Source organism: Gymnoscopelus braueri, assembly GCF_963280865.1.
Source record: "Gymnoscopelus braueri genome assembly, chromosome: 7".
NCBI lineage: Eukaryota > Metazoa > Chordata > Actinopteri > Myctophiformes > Myctophidae > Gymnoscopelus > Gymnoscopelus braueri.
This window is the reverse complement of record NC_137608.1, coordinates 46,124,772-46,145,740: the sequence shown is the minus strand read 5'-3', so window position 1 is coordinate 46,145,740 and position 20,969 is coordinate 46,124,772. Positions and strand designations below refer to the sequence as shown.

The following is a 20,969-nucleotide window of genomic DNA, read 5'->3' as shown; positions in this document are numbered from 1 at the left end:
TGTTGTTATAGGTGAATTCTTTTTTAAAGATTGCTATTTCCATTTGGCTAAAGGAGACTAGTTTGTCAATGCGGGGACAATGCTACCCAGACCTACTTCGTATAGTGTGTCTTACTGGCTTTCCTTAACAACGCTGCATTGTGATTTGTGCATCTTCGGTCATGAACAGCAGGTCTAGTAACTTGCTTTCGATGCCTCTGTTGTATTGTAATGTATTTTATCGTCCCTTGTTCTATGTTTTTTTTGGGGGACTGCGGATGAAAGTTTGCATCACTGCTAAATCCGGTGTATTTACACTACATTATTATGTACTGTTCATTAACTCATTCACTGCCAGGCTTATTTCAAGCTAGTTGATCCATATGCCAAAGGCATTTTGGGTCAAACGGAGAAAAAAATGTGTCCGTTTACATTTTAACATTGAAGTGGATGGAGAATTAACTTTTTGAAAATAGTTTTCTCCTAGTTCCTTTGAGATTCAAAAGAAAAAAAAATTTTTTTAGGAGACGTCAAAAGACGTCATTGGCACTATATGAGTTAATATGCTCTGTCCCGTCTGAATAAACAAATAAAGTAAAGTAAAGCCATCATTAGACTATGTCTCGTTAAAGCTCAACCCGTAGCAGGGTTGAGCTACCCTGTGGCTGGTGCTGCGCAATCATGGTTAATGAATTGCTAATTGGCTCCACCCACCTGCGCCTACTGTTTGCCCTCAGGGTGGAGTACATGGAGAAGAGCAAGCATCTTCAGGAGCAGCTCAACGAGCTCAAGACCGAGATCGAGAGTCTGAAGCTGAAAGAGAGGGAGACGCCCCTGGACATTCTTCACAACCAGAACGCCGAGCAGGGAACCAGCAAGCACAGCAACTTCAAAAAGGTACAGCCAGTAGCTGCCGGCAGGATGGACACGTTCAAACGCGAGACACCCACATTGCACCAACACTTTTTATACGGAACATGCTCAACTCCCCAGTTAGCAGCACTCGACACACTCAGAACAGGGGTAGTCTTATTGTAATCTAATGTGAGGGCAAGATATTTTTCCTTAACTCAGAAGAGTAGAGAAATCAGAGGGATAGATAGGGTAAAACATGGGTCCCCAGCTGGAATTGAACCCGGAGGTGTCCAATCTACCTTAATTCCTGCCATCTATTAACTGTTATTCATCGCTCCACTCCAGCATCACCGTCTCACCGTTCCTATTATTTCCCCCCACGGTAAAAATCCTCAGTGTTCATTTCACTCTGAAGAGTGTACAAATGGAACGGTTCCATTTGTACACTCATCGGAGGGTTGCTTTGATATTCAAAAAGGGCACTTCAGTCAGACACCCTCATCAAGATGGAAAGCATTTATTGCCGTGATTGTGTTTGGCGGTGTGTGGCTCTGCTTCCGTGGCCCTCCAGAACAATCTGCGCAATCATGACAATAGACATATGAATCCGTCATAGAACGTAAAGATACACAGATATTCAGAACATGATTCAATGCATATTGAACCTGCATCGAGTGACATGCTGACATAGTGAAGACCTACATAAATACTACTACAGGAGGAGGGTGGGGAGGTGGAGGGAGTTTGTTCACTGACGAGTCTTTTGTGTTAGCAGCGAGAGACGCTTAAGAGTGAGTTCTAACAAGGATTCTAACCTGACATTTCTACCACTGAGCTAATAGAGCTTGCTCAGAGGAAACAGATAATTTTGACCTTCAGGCAGTACCACTTGTCAACCAGAAACAGGATCTAAATGTCTCAATAGAAGAGCAGGGAGACCAAATATGCAACCACCGCAATTGTATTTGTGATATTATATTAACATACCATACAGATTGGACAAAATAACACTATTCACACAAAAAAAGTTACGTAGTGCAGCTTTAAAGACCTGCTTCCCCCCAAACATCTTATTTTGTGTTTTGGTTAATGTATCCCCCCCCCCCCCCCGTTAAACTCCTGGTAGTTCTTGCACAGTCTGCATATCTCCAAAGCATTAATATGCTATATGATGTTCTCTGTGGATACTCATGATGATCAAACGTATACATACATATTCATAGGTCCTGGAATGCTAAATGAGGGCAAAGATAGTGGTACTGTAAAGCTCCTTCTCCTTTAGGGATGTTTTTGCAGGAGAAAAAAAAGACTTGTCGTACATTTATTGAACATTTTTTCGAAGGATTTAAAACTCACCAGGGGGACATGTTGAAATGACATGCCCCAAAAATAGGGATGCCAGGCTTAATGTGGTTAAGATGGTGGGCGCATGCGATTTGGAGGGTGTGTATAAAAGCATGAGACCTTGCTCGACTTCTGTTGCCTGCCTGAACCACCGCAATGTTCCACTTCTTAGATTCCACTTTGGCCCTGGATTAACCCATTAAGACCTGGAACGCATCTGTGTCATTTTTAGATTTGGGCTAAAAAAAAGCGTTATTTTACACTTTGTAAAAAAAAACGCATATATGCGTTCTTGGCACTCAAGTGATGGATTCAAAAGAACGCAAAGAACGACTCAATGTGTTAATGGGTTAATTGTACAGCCCGTTGTTTCACAGTCTCTTCTTCACGCTGATGAAGATTACCCTGAGCAGATTTCCCTAGGCCTAGGGGAACCTGTGATATTGTCTATGTAGCGGTCCGTCATGAAAAAAAAACTAAAAACTAAAAGGAAAGATTGGAAGTAATGAGTGTTAAAAACAAAACTAATCATCCGTGTGTAACTCGTCATAATGGTGGTTGGGTCGCGTGACGATTGACACCCAATCCCCCCCCCCCCCCCCCGCTGCGTTGCCTTTGGGTGAGTAAGTCAATTAACCCATTGAAACCGTGAACGCAAACCGCGAACGCATCGTCATTTTAAGATTTCTTTGGCTATTGAAAAATAGCAGATCTACAAGCTCATAGCGCGGCACCGAGTGCCGCGCTATGAGCTTGTAGATCTGCTATTTTTTAAAAGAATCGTGAAAATGTGTCCCAACTCTTTGAATATAGGCTATACGTATTTTTTTAAAGCGAAACATTTTTAATGGGGGTCCCTGGAACAATATGTTTTGAGATGGGGGTCCGTGGCCGTTCCCCGGTCTTAAAGGGTTAAGTCAGGTCTTGTTATCTCCTCCCCTCCGGCAAAGGCTCTAATTTCAGAGTACGCGTACAATTAAATCCCGAGCCCACGGGTCTTATAGTCCACTGTCCGTGCAACGGCAACAAAACGTGTGGTGGGTAGAGGGAGGCAGAGAGTTGAGAGGGAAGGAAAAAGCGTGAAAAGGCAACCTCGCAGAGCCAGGGAGAAATGGGGATCAGCAGAACGTGTGTGTGTGTGTGTGTGTCTGTGTGTGTGTGTGTGTGTGTGGGGAGATTGCGGCTAATGATTTTCAACGGATGAGGGAAGAATTTGAAGGAGGAGGGATTGATTTGGGAGGGGGGGGGGGGTGCAAAGAATGTGTGGACCGCCGCCAGGAGTTTGGCACTTCACACAAGAGCTGAGAGAGCATCGGAAAAAAACTGGAGGCCAAGAGGAGGCTGAGGAGAGACACCCAGGGTAGGAAAAGGAGGAGTTGAAAGGGAGGCACGGAGTTTACTGTTCTGGAAGTCGGGAGGCATTCCAGGTGCTTTACTGCATTTCCCAGGCCAGCTTCTGTCCCGTCTGCGCACAGAGTGAAATCCTCAGTGTTATAGTTTTAACCCATTAACACATTAACTGCCAAGACCGTAGTCCTACGGGCCGTTAAATCCAACTGTTAAGCGCCGAGACCGTAGCCCTACGGGCTGCGGTCTTTTCGCGCATGCGCGGTCCGGGTGCACTTTCGGAATTTTTTTGATCCACTTCCGTTTCCGGTTTGATGACAGGAAATAGAATTATTTGGGATCCGGTTTTCACGATCACGCCCGCCCTCGTTCTACAGACGAAACTGAAACTCAATTCTCTTCCTGTAGTTTTTTCTCCTCGCATTTCACTGTTTAACGTAATCCGCTCTAACTCAAACATGGATGCCCCGTTTGACACGTGGTTTTCACTGGGAGATACAGGGAGATCGCGCGGATGTAAACAGACTGTGTAGCGCTCAATCTTAAGGATTTTAACAAGATCTATGGCGACATGAAAAAAACAAAAAAACAACAAAAACACCTTGGCACTGGTGAGTACATTATGAGATTAGCCCTTGGCAGTGGATGTGTTAAGACCGGGAACGTGTCATTTTTAGATTTATTTGGGCTATTAGAAAATAGCAGATATACAAGCTCATAGCGCGGCACCGAGTGCCGCGCAATGAGCTTGTATATCTGCTATTTTTTTTAAATCATGATTTTTTTTTGCAAATAATTTGAATTTTCTCTTTTTTTTTTTAATCGTTTGTAACTCAAATCTTTGCTTCTGGGGGGTTCCTGGAACTAAATGTTTTACAAATGTTCGCTTGAAAAAATATATATTCAAAGATTTGCACAAATTTTCACGATCTTTCAAAAAAAAATAGCAGATCTACAAGCTCATAGCACGGCTCTCTGAGCTTGTAGATCTGCTATCCTTTGACTAGCCAAAGAAAGCTTAAAATGACACAGATGTGTTCCCGGTCTTAACGGGTTAACTCATTGAGTGTACGAAACGTTATCGAAAAAGGACCTGTGAGGGTCCATTCGGCTACGTTGGTAGACTCTCTGAGTTACAAATGGGTGAAAATTAACACTGATGATTTTACTGTGCATTTCCTCTCCCATGGAAGATTAATGAGTGGCCAGCGGACTCCCTCGACACGGGCCGGTGCCTCTGTGCTCTCGCACCATGGGCCCATGAGGCTGCGTTCAGCTGGCACCGAGCCATCCCATTTCACAACGCAAATTCCACAGCTGCAACCGAGAGAAGAAGCCGCATTCAGAGGAGGACACACACTCGGTCTCGGAAATAAACCTGCATTTCAAGGCGGCGAGGATGAGGAGAGCTGAATGCTATAGCCTCCTACAATCGGAATTGTACGGAATTCGACCGGGGCAGCATCACAGGGGACTGATCTCCTGCTCCCCCCGTTGCGCGAAAACCTTATAGGCTGTCTGTTCTGGGGAATGAGTCCATGGCCTTTTGCTGTTGTGAATCGCAGTGAGCAGCAGTGCTGTAAATAAAGAATAGAATGCTTGAATTTTCAGCGTGGAAATCATATGGAACCATGCTCTCACACGCGCACACACACACACACACACACACACACACACACACACACACACACACACACACACACACACACACACACACACACACACACACAGAGAGAGTCTAAAATTGACAGGGCTACATAAACACGGTAGAAATCCCCCCCCCCCCCCCCTCTCTCTCTCCCCTTATGCATTTTGATTTGCCTACAGTATATAACCCACCTCTACACATCCCCCCACCCAGAAATAAATAACCAGGATTTCTGAAGCTTTCTCATCCGCCGGTATATATATTTACCTTGTTCAGCCTCCTTTAGAGTCCGTACCTGAAACCCATTAAAGTAGAGTGAGTTTGCCCAGCCAATTTTAACCCATTAAGACCTGAGGCCGATTCTTACTAATTGTCTTCTAAATCCTAACAGTTTTCTGAAAAACGTATGTTTCTATATCAGTGGTTCTCAAACTTTTTCATGTCAAGGACCCCCAAAATGATATGTATTTGGCCACAGACCCCCATCTCAAAATATTTTGTTCCAGGGACCCCCCCGAAGCAAAGATTTGAGTTAAAAATGTTCGCTTTTAAAGAATATAAATATATGAATTTGCACAAATTTTCTCGATTTTTCCAAAATAGCAGATCTACAAGCTCGTAGCGCGGCACTCGGTGCCGCGCTATGAGCTTGTAGATCTGCTATTTTTGAATAGCCAAAGTGTAAAATAATGCTTTTTAGCTCAAATACAAAAATGACACAGATACGTTCCAGGTCTTAATTGGTTAAGTTACACTGGCTGATCCAGTTCATGTGTTGAGCTAATGGACGGCTGGGTGGGATGGGGGGCCACGAGATGGGGCACCGGATTAATCCATCACCAGTTCAACAAAGAGACAATTAACCGGCACTCGTTTCAGCCAACATTGATCTTTAGCCCCAGGCCTCCCCCCTTCCCTCCCCCCGTCTGTTTGATAATCTCCCACCGGAGAGAGCCTGAGTAACCCCACGTCTTTCTTCCCCCATCATCGCCAAATGGTATCTCTAAAGCTTAAACTGACTCTCAGTGCCCATTCATCCGCGCATCACTAGTGAATCCATAAGGATGCTCCCAGAGCACTTCCAAACGGGTGATTACAAATCATGATTCATTTGCTTTGTAAAAATGTTTTAAACATGAATTTCAGTAATAGAAATCTGATGTGTTGTACCAGATATAGCTAAGAGCTCATTTTCATTTGCAGTCCCAGGCCATGTACAACAATAAAACACAACACAATCACACTATATACAAAAATACTATAGTGACAAATGTAAAATAACACGTCATGATAGTTAGACGATGTTATTTAATTAAACACAGAGGAATTTATCCTCTCGTGGGCAGGAGAGGAACGTCCTCTAATGGTGAAAAGGAGGATAGCCTAGTAGTAAGTGAAATAAGTTACAGCTTTGAGTTAACTCATTCAGTGCCACTGGACGTCTAAGACGTCCGTTTTAACATAAGCCACTGGACGTTTTAACATAAGCCCGGAGTGCCACTGGACGTCTAAGACGTTTTTTTTTTTAAATTTTTTTTTTTTTGAAAAAAAAATTCAGAACCCAAGATATGATGATTTGAAAATATTCTGCTCCATTCACTCTTTGTTTAACTTCTTACTGAAAAAGGCTATCTCGGCTCCTAAGCACTTTTTTTTTTACAATGAATTTTGGCTGTGGATGACGCCAAACCGCCATAAATAAGCCGGGCACTGAATGAGTTAATGTTGGCAAGTTTGATTTGCCTTCATCCACAATTTCGCTTGCTCACTGCTATTTTTAATGTCCAGTGCAGGAATTCCAAAGAGAAATTGCTTTTTATATGAAATTGTCTGCGCCAGAGCATGATGTAAGGCTGGGTGCCAGCAATGCGGCACCCAGCGCCGTCTTCAAACAGTCTTGCTATTACTTTACCAAGTTACACCCAAAATAACTTGGCTCTCTGCAAAGCAGGTACGAAGAAGTACTACTCCACTCTCTCTCTTTCGCCCTCTCTCTCTGTGTGTTTGTGTGTGTCTCTCCCCCCTCTCTTTTTATCTCTGTTTGACAGCCGCGGGAGGGACGCCATGTTTCCTGGCAGACAGCACAACATTACTTTATCCCCCCCACCCCCACCCTGACAACAAACACTCAACACCTCTTACAAAATGTGCTCTAACATTAACCCTTTAAGACCTGGGACGCATCTGTGTCACTTTTTGATTTGAGCTAAAAAAAAAAGCATTATTTTACACTTTGGCTATTCAAAAATAGCAGATATACAAGCTCGTAGCGCGGCACCGAGTGCCGCGCTACGAGCTTGTAGATCTGCTATTTTTGAGAAATCGAGAAAATGTGTGCAAATTAATATATTTATATTATTTTAAAGCGAAAATGTTTAACTCAAATCCTTGCTTCTCCGTGTCCGTGGTGAAATACATATAATTTTGGGGGTCCTTGACCTGAAAAGGTTTGAGCACCACTGATATAGAAACAAACGTTTATCAGAAAACTGTTGGGATTTATAGGAGACATTTGTAGAATCGGCCTCAGGTCTTAATTGGTTAAGCAAATACGCGTCAGGGGGGTAAATACTGTACGCCTAGGTGTTTGTATCAGAATAGAGCGACGTGGCAGTTGTGTGTCGAGTACGACGGAGGTTGAACTGATTAATCCTCAAATAGGATGATGTCTCCTTGAAATCGCAGTGATTTTGGTTCTTATGTTTGCCATTTTTCTTTATGCAGGTTAGAATCCTGGATCCGGCTGTAATCGCTTTAATTCTGTTTTTTCTTATTTAAGGCTAATCTGTTTCTTTGTTCCTGTCTCTTTTTTTTTTTACAGTTAACACTACAGAGCACCAAGTCCAGAGTGGCCTTTTTTGAGGAACTTTAAAAAACGTGCATGCATGCATACACGTGCTACAAGCCTGTTACTTCTACATTCCCCAGTCAGTTCAAAATGACTGACCGCACTACTGCAAGGCCTTTTACGCTTCACTTCCTGGGAACCACTGGTGCAGCATTACGCTCATGAAAACCCCGGGATTTAGTTGCCTTGGTCTGCGCCAACCATCACCTGGGGCCTCGTGTATTGACATTGCAATGGCAACCGAAAGGGTACATGCATATTGCATGTTTAAATAGCGCTGTATATAAGATGATAGCAACCACCTGTGTGAGTGAGGAGCTGTACCATGAGAGTAAGACGCACACACACACACACACACACACACGCGCGCACACGCATACACGCATACACACAATGCTGATTCCCCACTGCAGTGGTGTAATTTTGTGTGGTCACTATGAGGGCCTGACACTCTGAAAGCGCATCAGTGACGCTCGTGTCAGTGATGCTTTCAGTGCGTCAGGGCCACGGAATGTTCCATGAGTTGCATTTTAATACCTAGGTTTGTGAAGTACTGCTTCAGTGCAAAAGGCTGCGAATGACTCACATTGGTGATAGTCTATCTGTTTTTTTTGTAATTCCAAATAGTAATGAATAACCATGGGCTGTAATTTAATACGAGAATGCTTTATTTATATGCCTGATTTGTTCATTTAACCCATTAAAACCTGGAACGCATCTGTGACACTTTTGATTTCTTTGGCTATTCAAAAATAGCAGATATACAAGCTCATAGCGCGGCACCAAGTGCCGCGCTATGAGCTTGTAGATCTGCTATTTTTGAAAAATCTTGAAACATTTTTTTTTTTTTTTTTTTTCCTTCAAAAAATTGTTAGGATTTAGAAAACATTTTTAAGAATCGCTTCAGGTCTTAATGGGTTTACAGTCGACGGCTATGTACCGTGCAGACTGTGGTTTAGACGTCTCATTCTGTGAACCCTTTTGGGCTTTGATAACATGGTCCACAGCATTGAATGCTTTTCAACAGAACCACGTTGAAAAACTACTTCCCTGATTTATTTAGGTCCCATTAGCTGCCTCACATGGCAATAGCTATTCTTCCTAGGGTTCACACATTAAAAGTAAATGTCCATTTACTTTTCCATTTTAACAATAACCCTTACATAAATTGTGCAAGGGTATATGCAAAACCTGCCTAAAGCCGCGTCACAAATCCCCACCATCCAACCATCCCACCCACACCCCTATTAATCTTTCACAGAGAAGACATTTTATTCAGCGTTAACCGTAACACCATTAGCACGATACCGTTCAACTACTAAAAGTCAAAGCACATATATAAATAACAAAAAACTAACTTTGATCCAAACCATAATTTAAGTGCAATATAGATAGTGGATTTTCACAGGCGGTGAATGTTCAAGGAAAGCATTTTGATTATAATAAATCTACGGGGGTGGGAGACAGACAATATTTACCATACAAGGCATACTGACAAAGTTGCCCTTTCTGTTTATTTCGACCGTGCTCTGTTCCTACACTTCCCATTATGCATTTGGCAGGCAAGAACCGGCCGTCCACCCCCATACTGTCTATGGCCTCCTTTAACCAGTTAAACCCTATATACTAAACCCTATATACTTCCTTGACTGGAGTCCCCTGCAGCCTGTACTGTACTAGGCCCCATTCCTTTTTTCCCTCTACACCAAATCTCTTTGCCGAAAATGGCCGAACTACAAGCTCACAACGTTGTGACTTTGTAGATCTGCAATTTCTGCGTACGGTATTCGCCCCAGAATAGGGACGCTAGGGTTCATTTGATAATAATATGAATTAATGTTTTTATTTTTTTATTTCACTTCCACGGTTTGTTGACCAGGAACATTAGGCTTCTTTTGGTTCCATTTGTGAACTTTCCAAGCTAGAGACCCATACGGGTCTATTTGTTTCCATTTGAGATAAATTAACACTCAAGAATTTTACACTATAGAGGTCATATTGAAAAATGTGTTTATTTATGTTTAACTCACACATGCATAATGTTGTATCTGTGTGTGCGCACGCACGTGTGACTGCGTGTATGTGCATGAAGATTTCTGCCTTTCCACACTCAGCTTTTAGCTGGGAATCTATGCAAAGTTTAATGCACGAGGCCTCTGAACACTAACGTTTACATCTGGTATAACCAGAGACATCATGTTACATATCTCTGGCTACCTCAAGCTACTCATCGGGTTGATCTTCTGCACGAAGATCTTCTACCCTTGAAGGTACGAAGGGCCAGTCCTTTAGACTAGCTGATGCTTTGAACTGGATGACGGAACTGTGAATCTTGCATGGATGTCGTGGGCTGCATCTGACGTCTGACTTTGGGAGCCTTTTTTGTATTTTTTCTTTTTTTTTATCAGGGTTTTGATTTGCAGTATGAAGATGTGTTTTGAATGAATTTGTCATTTTGGATCAATATGCTTTCTTCTGTGAGAGCAATTTATTTTGGGAATACTAATGTGTGGAAAATATAGATATATATAATTTTGTTCTTCCTGTCTTAACTCTTTCAGTGCCACAAGACGTCAAATACGTCATGAGGCCTGACGCCCCGTGTGCCACAACAAGACGTCAAATACGTCATGAAAAAAACTCAATTTTTTTTTTTGGAAAAACATGTTCAGAACCCATGATATGATGATTTGAAGATTTGCTGCTCCATTCACTTCTTGTTTAACTTTTTACTGAAAGAGGCTGTATCTCGGCTCCTAAGCACATTTTTTTTTTAATTTTGGTTGTGGCACTCGGAACCAAAATTCCATAAATAAGCATGGCACTGAAAGAGTTAAGTAATTAGTGAGCAGTATTTTTTTTTACTTTGGGTTACTTTTTTTTTCTTAAACACATTTTTTATAGAGGTAAGGAAATGTATTTTTTTGTGTATAATAAATGAATATGGCGTGTTATGGTTGTTGTTTTCTTTATGATTTTCATCCTGAAATACCCCATGCAAATTGGCATTTAATTTGTTTTACATCCTCTGTCCCAAAATCGTCTTCCCTCGGCCGCCCATCGACATAAATATGTAGACGTCACATTGTAAGGCAGTACGTCAACGCCGCCCCCATCAGTGTTGCCATGTCCCCTTATTATAAGCTTGTAAAGTCGCTTGTAAATATTGGTAGTTGCAGGTTGTGTTTTTTTTGGGGTTTGTTTCTAAAGTGTAGTTGCTTAATTTGGCTTGCTTCCTAATGTTTAAATCAGTGGTTCTCAAACAAATGAATATGTGGAGAGACTTCTTGCTTCCATACACATACATGGGGCATACATGCATTAGGAGTGCTTTGCTCTAACCATTATGGCGGCCCGGTTGAAGCATCGCTCGAATGAGCAGCAGTAGCCAATGAGGTGGCCAATCACAGCGATTGGGGGCAGGGTTTGAGGACGACTGGCTTGGGAATGCCAGACACGAGGGGACAATTAGCACATTACATTACAGCTGGCGGCATACAGTAGTCTCATTATCCATATTGCTGTGGCTTCGCTCTGAGTTCTCAACATTAGACCCAGCTGTACAGCACTGAAATGATGATTTTACTATGGATCTCCACTGTTTGTTTAACCTGCTTTTTTGACATTACTCTCTACGAGATTTCTCAATTTCTGGTGACAGAACTAGAAACTAGAAACTAGAAAAGTGTGCTCCTCAGAGCACAGATCTCCGCCAGGCCAGGTAGCTTATTTTGGGCCAGCAAGCTTAGCCAATCAGGATGGAATATGAAAAATCGGACAGTACCGTCTTGATCACATGACTATAGAGATAATGTCTACCGATTTCGGACAAAATCTGTAATATTAAAAGAATCTGCCTCCTGGTGTGTGATGTGAAAGATTTGGGGCAGAGGTTTTCCTCTCACACTCTAGGGAGTGTGTGTGTTCAAAGTTTCATGCCAATCGGGCCAACAGTGCTGGAGATTAGCTGTACGCAGACACAAGGACGAACGGACAGACCGGGTCGGAAACCGTCTCGGCCACGCCTTCGACCTGGCGGAGACAGTTATGAGCGCATTGAGTAGCTGACCAGTCATTTGGAGTATGCTGCCAGCAGCGTAAGTCATTGTATTTGGAGTAATTACCTCTGCGATATCCTCCAGATCGAGGCGAAGGGGATTGCAATATTCAGTGGAGGGATATTCATAATATTGAAATGAACAAGGAAGGAAGGGGACACAACAATGCCAAAGCATACAGATCTCTCTCAATCAAAGAATAAACTCATCCTAAAATGCAACCAGCACAACCCTGTAAATCAGTCATGCTCTTGCACAATGTTTCTCCATTTTGTGAAAGCTTGAAAGACCTAGCAACCGGTTGCTAAGGTAGGTTTAGACTTTTTCGGGCACGACGGGCAGGGTTTTGCAAAAGGTCAATTAAACCAGTGAAAGTAGTCAAGTGTTACGTAAGCAACCCTCCACCTCTCGGCAGATAGTGCACCCTGCTTGAGTGACGGGATCTTTGCATGTGTATACCCTGTGCACTTAACAGGTGTGTGTGTGAGCGTGCGTGCGTGCGTGCGCCCGAGCGTATGTCTCTGCATTCCCTTGGGGATTTTGAGTCCTTATCCGCGGCGACGTTTCCACAGAGACTGACAGTTCTCTTGACAGTGACAGAGTGAGTGGCGCTGAGGTCACGGGGCCCGTCGACAGCTCCGCGACCTCTCAGGGCCGTAGGTGGAGACGAGCGAGTGCCCTTTGGCTCGTCAACAGCGTGACGCAGAGAGAGAGAGAGAGACACCTCCATGGAGTCGGCCATATCCCCGGGGGACCTGGGGGGCAGTGAGGGGGAGAGAGAAACGGAGATGTCAAGAATCTGCCCAACCCCCCCCCACCCCCCCTCCGATGCCACCTTCAGGGTTGCCAGATCTGCTTATTATAATTTCCCCGCAAGATTTTATTTGAAAATAGCCGATCTACAAGCTCACAACGCGTCGCATGCGCGACGCGTTGTGAGCTTGTAGATCTGCTATTTTCAAATAGCTGATGTATATGTTAAAGTGCTCATGTGGCCCATAGTTGCTTCTTTTGGGCTGGTTTTCCTAGACCTGGTTGCTTGTTTCTCTCACAGAATCTGGCAACACTGGCCACCTTCCACTCACCGCAGCCCCTGGAGGAGAAGCGGAGGAGGCAGAAATCACAACCCTTTGTCATTCATCTGTCCTCAAGGGATGGCAGTAGATGTCACCACATGCGCACGTGCTCCGCACAGAGGGGTGGCACTGGCAGCAGATGGGAAGTGGTTCATGTTTTGCTGCAGGGGGTCAAAAGTGGAAGCTGATGAGAATGTACCGGCCTTGCATTTTAGAATAAGGAAGACGGGGCAGAATATGCTTATCATAATCTTGACAAATGAACTTGGTGGCTTTTATGCGTGGCAGACAGGAGAGGCCATTTTGAAGCAATAGTGAGCGACGCATTATAGCATTTTAGTATGTCTGCAAAATGTGCATGTGTGTGTCAGCATGTGCACCTGTTCCTAATTAACCACTTGGACCACGTGTCCCTATTGTGGGGCGTACAGTCGCCGAAAACAGACGATCTCCAAGTGATTCCCTATTCTGTTGTGCGTATTCGCCCAAAATAGCGTTGCTGTGCGTTGTGAGCTTGTAGATCGGCAATTATCGGCAAAGAGACTTGGTGTAGAGGGAAAACAAGAGGGGGCCATAGTATAGATCAGTGGTTCCCAAACGTTTTAGCTCGAGACCCAAAACAGAGATTTTGTGTTTCCCCGGCACCCAAACTATAGTGAAAAAATTGTAGATCTACAAGCTCACAACGCGGTATTTCAATGACTGAGAGCATGACTAATTTACAAAGCTGTGAGCTTGTAGATCAGCTATTTTCACTACTTCTTAAGACATTTTTATAATTCCTGGAATTTCTTAGACTTTTTTAAAATGATAACATTATTTTTAAAACCGTTTGAATTTGTTTTTACTTTATGAAAAAAAATCGCTTAATTCTTATTATTTTAATCTTTTGAAATAATAATTAAAAACAAAGTGACGGAAACGAAAATTACTCGTGACCCATAAGAATTGGTCCGCGACCCAAAAATGGGTCCCGACCCACTGTTTGGGAAACAGTGGTATAGATCCCTGGGGGACTTCGGTCAACAGTATAGGGTTTAAATGGTTACGTTGGATTCTAAATAGCACCCCCGTAGAACTCTCTTTCTCTCTCTGTGGAGCATTTTCGGTGTTAAATTCCTCCAGAGTTAAAACGACTGCAGTCTGGGTTAAAATGCTGCAGCCAGTCTGTTCCTTGGGGATGTGTCTTTGTTACTCCTCAGCCTTTCTTTGTGCCGATATTGGATTTCATTGGGGTGAGGGCACATGCTTAGAGTGTGCTTAAGGTTTCTTATTCCCCCGGGGTGTGGGGAGGAGCAGGCCTATAGGCTAGTATTTGGAAGCTTGGGAACCTTTTGGCCGCACTGCAGCAGGACGGTGGTATACCATGGGAGAATTACCTCGCTCACAAACACTCACTCTCTGTCTCTGCCACACTTCCCAACTGTCTTGGGAGGAGACAGACAACATGCAAAATCCGTCTTTTCTCTCATTGCGGGAAGATTAGTACCTCCCTTTCTCATTCCGGTATGCAGATGTGTCTCTGGGTGAGGTTCCTTTAGGTCAGCATGATTGTGTTCATCATGTTTCCTGTATTTGGTAGGAATGGAAATGAGGTCGGTGTTTTGGTCTGCAAGTGAGGTGTGTGTGTGCGTGCACCCGTGCGTGTGTGTGTGTGTGTGTGTGTGGGGGCAGGACGCCCACACACACACACGCACACACACACCATGTTTGAATTGAGAGTTGCTGCAATCTTGTCTTAATAGAAACTTCCTCCCTGTTTCTCTCCCATCTCCATGTGGATCTGTCTTTTTCAATAATGTCAGTCCACTCCCCTCCCTGCCTCTTTGTTGTATTAGTTATTCTCCTTTATTTTTTCAACCAACGATGTAAGTTCTCTCTCTCTCTCTCTCTCTCTCTCTCTCTCTCTCTCTCTCTCTCTCTCTCTCTCTCTCTCTCTCTCTCTCTCTCTGGGTTAGCTGTGAATTATTAATTAAAAGAACACTGTTTGGGAATATTTAGGACAGAGTGGAGTGAAAAAAAACATGACTGATTCTTGCCCCTCACCCATCCTCCTAATATTTAAAACTCATTATGCATGCACATGGAGTATTTCCATGCACCTCGACCACAGTTCCTCGCTTGTTACTTCTCAAATTAGCTACTCTTGGCATGGCCCGGGCCTGAATCTTCTCATCTGGTGCCGTGACAGATGGGTCTCCGTCCGAAAGCTATCTCCACCTCAGACTAATGATCCAGCTGCTTGGGGTGTGTGTGTGTTTGAGGGTTGTTAGTGTGAGGGGGGACAGTCTGGTTTTAAATCCAAATACCGGCAGAGAGTAGCCCTGGAGAAACTCAACCTTATTTATAGCCATTCGCTATGCAAGAAATACATTTAAATATGTAAATCCAGCTGGACCCCTTCAGGATAGGTGGAGAGAGAGAGTCTCTCTACCTAAAAAGAGGGAAGGGAAAAATAATACAGTTGTGGAAAAAGTACTCAAATGTTTTACTTAAGTAAAAGTAATACTGTAATATAGAAGTACTCTGTTACAAGTAAAAGTCCTGAATAAAACATTTAAGTACCAAGTACAAAAGTATTGGTATCAAAATTTACTTAAACTACCAAAAGTAAAAGTACTAAAATGTTTGAAAATAGCAGATCTACAAGCTCACAACGCGCCGCGATGGGACGCGTTGTGAGCTTGTAGATCTGCTATTTTCAAATAGCCTAGGTATAAAATAGGGCTAAAGTGGTTAATGTATGTTTTATAATGTAATAATGTATATCTGCAAAGTAACTAGTAACTAAAGTTTTCAAATAATTGTAGTGGAGTAAAAGTACAATATTTGCCTCTGAGATGTAGTGGAGTAGAAGTAAAAGTATAGACAATTGGAAATACTCCAGTAAAGTAAAAGTACCTCAAAATTGTACTTAAGTACAGTACTTGAGTAAATGTACTTAGTTACTTTACACCACTGAAAATATAGCTATATCCGTCTTGGTGAAAGGTCTTGGAGGTATTAATTAAATAATACGACGACTGTCACTGTCATCCCCTCCCCCATCATTCTTGACCTGTTTTACTGACCCAGTTTTTACACCCCTACCTGCCTGTCTTAGTGCACGTCTCACAGCCCAGGTGCTTAGGGAGACCAGATAAGCATGAGGCTTTTTTGTTTCCCTGTCGGAGGCTTCCCCCTCTCTTCCAGTGCATCCCCTGCTCAGTCACTTAAACATCTAGGCCATTGAAAATCCTGTTTTCCAATCTCGTATTCTTGGTTGACCTCATATTTTTGACCAGCAGGTCAGCCTATATAGTGTACTCATATATCTTTGACCGACTGACTGGCTGGCTGGCTGGCTGGCAAGCCTATTAAAATAAGTAAAACCACTCCAAATTAAGGACAATATTGACCCCCCTTGAAACACTCGCCTTGCAGACATTGCTGTCAGATTGCTTTCCCTTTCGATCACTGAATTACCTGTTATTTTCAAACTTGTCATGCTTGGTCTGCAACGCTACATTTTGTTACAATCGCTATGATTAGAAAAACATAGACAAATGAGGGTTGACTTGAGTCCCTGCACTACAGACATGAGACACTAAACAGTAGCACACTTCTAGTGAGGCAGAAATGATTGCACACCTGTGCAATGGCATAAAGATATACAGGACTGGAATTTTTGTTAACTAGATTTTCTTCAAATGTAACTAGCTAGCTGTAGTGCCCCATGTGTGTGCAATTCAGGCTGTTTGGTGTGACTAGTCTCATGGCCGACCAAGTTTGGTGTAGATCGGAGGAACTATCGCCTCATTACCTGGCTGGCAAATCTATGTTCTTCTGGCAATTAAGCCATTTCTCCTGGTATTCTGGGGTTTGTTGAATCAATTAATAATAATTTGGTCCTATTCTACTGTCACTCAGTCATTTGTTGTGGTAGAAGCTCAGACTACAATATGCATTTTGAGTGGATGCTTTTCACAAAGATGAAATAACTTGTAAGCAATGGCTGACGCAATTAGAGGGAAGAGTAGGCTTAGCTAATAGCTACTTCCTTATGATATCGTCCAAAAAACAACTGTACAACAAAGGATAATCTTTGCCCACATAGTGTAATGGAGCTCGCCCACTCTCCGCTCCCAATTTCTGCTGCACTCAATTTGCTAGTATTATCTTACATTAATCTAAATTAAAATGTCTCAGTGTTTTGCTTCCAACTGCAGACATACAATGAAGATGCTGCTTCTACTGATATCCTAAAGACCAGGAAACAAGTGATGTAATGTTTTTTTCTTTATTTCTTTATTTTATTTTTTACAATATTGTCTGTCTCTTTGATATTCTGATATGCGAGACACATCATTTGTAGTGTTAAGTGCTAGGTACAGTACTTGGTATATTGTTAACGTTTTCGGCTTAACTGCCGCTTTTGTTGGTGATTGATTGCAAATGTTGCCTTCGCCTCCATGTCCACCTATTGGTGGCCCATACACTATGAACATCTGACCAGCCCAGGTGGCGCAGATGGCAAGGTTTTATGTTATCTCGTTAACCTTTTTGTTACTAGTGTCTCTGTACTTTTTCTCTACCCTTGCCTGTATCTTTGTTTCATCCCTAATGCGGCGCTGCTAGGATGATTGAATTTCCCTCTGGATTAATCAAGGTCTGTCCTATATACTGCAGAGGGCAGAGGGCCAGGGAGCCTCAGCCCACAGAGAATTGAATGTGCTCGGAGAGGGAACTCTAAAATCGAATCAAATAATACATCTTGTCTCCTTGGAGAGCCAAATACAAGGCATCTCCTCCAAGGGGTCAGCCCTTATGCCTAGAGCGTATCACTAAAGCTATGGCTGTTTGAACCCCTTTCAACCTCGCACCCCAATCTTTGACACAATAGGCAGAAATGTTCAAAGATGTTTGAAAATAGCAGATCTACAAGCTCACAACGCGCCACGTTGTGAATCGATGCACTGTGAGTTGTCATATCGTTACGACAACCGGTAAAATGGGGCTTTGCTGGTTTAAGATGGACTCATGACTTCTAACTACCTATATCTCTTGATGCATTCCCTGCTTACTCCCTAAATGCAATTCCCAGTGACCTATACAGTTTAGGATCACATCAGTTAAAGATAGCTCCACAGGAAATATATTTAGCCAAGTATACTCTTACTCCAAGAAATATTAATGGCTATAGAGCCTCGAGACATAGACAGAGTCTGACAGACTGACCCGCAGACAGACAGATACATGCAGACATCCTTGTTGGATTTTTGGTTCTGAACAACTGTCAGTCCGTCTGAATTCCCACTTGGCACAACACATCTCCGGATCATTGGCGACACTCACACACCAAGTTTGAAGTCGATTGGTCGGACGGTGTGTGAGTCATGCCTGGGAAAGACAGACAGATAGACAGACAGACAGACACGCACACATAGATTCCATGAATTTATATAGATGTAAGTTTCAAACTAAATTAAAGAATGAAAACAAATTGCCATATACCATAGTAAAAAAGAGTTAAGATATTACCTTAATTTGGACAGAACAAGAGCAGATGGCCAATCCCACTATAATTCCCTTTCAGCTGACCTGGTCGACCCCATGCTATAATAGCAGAGAATGAGAATGCCCTTTTTTCAAGCAAAGAGGAACCAAGGACCTCACTAGAGATTACAGAGCAGCCAGGGAGCTGGGAGGGGGATTGAGGCCAAATAATTCGAGGGATGTTGGGCTTTCGGCATCCAGACGAGCAATCCCTGTACATCTCTATTTTGCAGTTTCCAACTCTCCACTTTCTAGGTCTGGTCCAATGATTTATTTTTCATAACACATCATACTCAATACAATCTTACAGAAGATTACATTTCTATACTTCAAATCAGTCCCCGGTGAATCATATCCCCTAACTTTGAACTCATGGCTGGTTTCACAACCTCCATTGTTCAGGTACATCTCTATATTCAGTAATATCATAATTATACTGTCGGCTATGTCCATGTTGGGTAACATCCTATACGGCTACTTGGTTCCTGTTTTTATTAGCTCTGTTTAGATTTTAGCTATAACCATTATTTTATACTTTGGCAAAAAATAGCAGATATACAAGGTGCCGCGTTATGAGCTTGTAGATCTGCTGTTTTTGAAAGATCTTAAACATTTGTGCAAATCTTTGAATACATATATTTTTTTAAACATTTTTAACTCAAATCTTTGCTTCTGGGCGGTCCCTGGAACAAAAACATATAATTTTGGGAAACCCCATCTCAAAATATGCTGTTCCAGGTACCCCCCCAAAATTAATATCATTCAATTCAGATTTCCAAAATAAACACAATTACAGTATTTTCACATTACATTAAGTGGTTTACTTCTTCATGTTCTATACCAGGCCAAAGGCCAGGGATAGAGATGATGTTTTTGGCCCTGAGTGTGAGTGTGTGCGTGTGCGTCTGTCTGTACGTCAGTCAGTCAGTCTGTCTGTCCGGGAATAATCTCAAAAGCCATTGGACTGATCAGTGACAACGTTTTTTGAGCACACTGCCAAGGAAGTGATTCCTCGAATGTGTATTTCAATCCGTCAACGACAACAATGTTATTTTATATTTTTTGTGTACATGAAATAACATTACATCAGACCCACCGTTCCTTCGTCCATTCCAGGCTATGGGATCATGGCCATCGAGTGGAACTAGCCAATCGGGCGCAAGCTGTCCGTCCACTTCCAGCATGCTCTGAAGTAGGGCACAGAGACACTGTGACATGCACAAGAGATTGATGGACAGAGAGACTGCAGCACCTATACTGTATTATTCACGTGCATGTGCACACGCATATGGGGCAGACTCACCTTGAGTTAAAACCCACGGAATGTAACATGCTAATGCGACAACATACCCTATGCGCCTGTCACACACACTCGTTACATGCAAGGATATCATTTCTGCCACCTAATGCTTGCCACGCCAAACCGTTGCTTTTATTCTGCCTCTCTGTAACTTTTTAAGCTCCATTACTTAAATGCCACTATCGTAGGCCAGCAGCTTTACGCTCCAATTTTACAACACATCATCAAGTAAAAACACATTAGCACTATATACGCCTACACCTAGTACAGATTATAATCAACGCAATCCTGCCATGACATATCCAGTCCATTATACCTTCCTACACAATGTTCACTCTATGCAATTGCATGTGTCACGCATCAACATACAGTACATGCTTTTTGGGTTGACGCAATGCCACACATCATCCATGTCAATGTCACTTTCTGCCTCTTACCACCAGTGACTAAGTACATGTACTCAAGTACTGTACTTAATTACAATTTTGAGGTATTTTTTACTTTACTGAAGTATTTCCAATTTTCTGTACTTTTACTTCAACTCCACTAATCTCAGAGGCAAATATTGTACTTTTACTCCACTACAATTATTTGAATACTTTAGTTACTAGTTACTTTGTTGATTTGCATTATTATTACAAAACATACACTAACCACTTCAGCCCCATGTACAAGCTCACAATGCGTCGTGATGCGACACATTGTGAGCTTGTAGATCTGCTATTTTCAAAGGATTTCTAGACATTTTATACATAGGAAAACTTGTGAAATGGGACCTTCAGCATAATGAGTGCTTTCTACTTTTGGGACTTTAAGTACATTTTGATACCAATATTTTTGTACTTTTACTCAAGTAAATGTTGAATTCACAACTTTTACTTGTAACAGAGTATTTCTTACATTGCAGTATTGATACTTTTACTTAAGTAAAACATTCGAGTACTTTTTCCACCACTGCTTACCACATACTTTCACCTAA

The 20,969-nt window shown here is 42.6% G+C and overlaps 1 protein-coding gene across 1 annotated transcript in view; it reads left to right on the top strand.

Moving 5' to 3' along the window:
* Positions 1-8,712, top strand: part of nf2a (NF2, moesin-ezrin-radixin like (MERLIN) tumor suppressor a) — a 45,513-nt gene extending 36,801 nt beyond the window's left edge. The window contains exons 15-16 of the mRNA XM_080433170.1: positions 717-876; positions 7,995-8,712. Of these exons, the coding sequence (XP_080289296.1) occupies positions 717-876; positions 7,995-8,045 (211 nt within the window). The 3' untranslated portion in view covers positions 8,046-8,712. The remainder of the gene's footprint in view (positions 1-716; positions 877-7,994) is intronic.
* Positions 8,713-20,969: the final 12,257 nt, after the last annotated feature.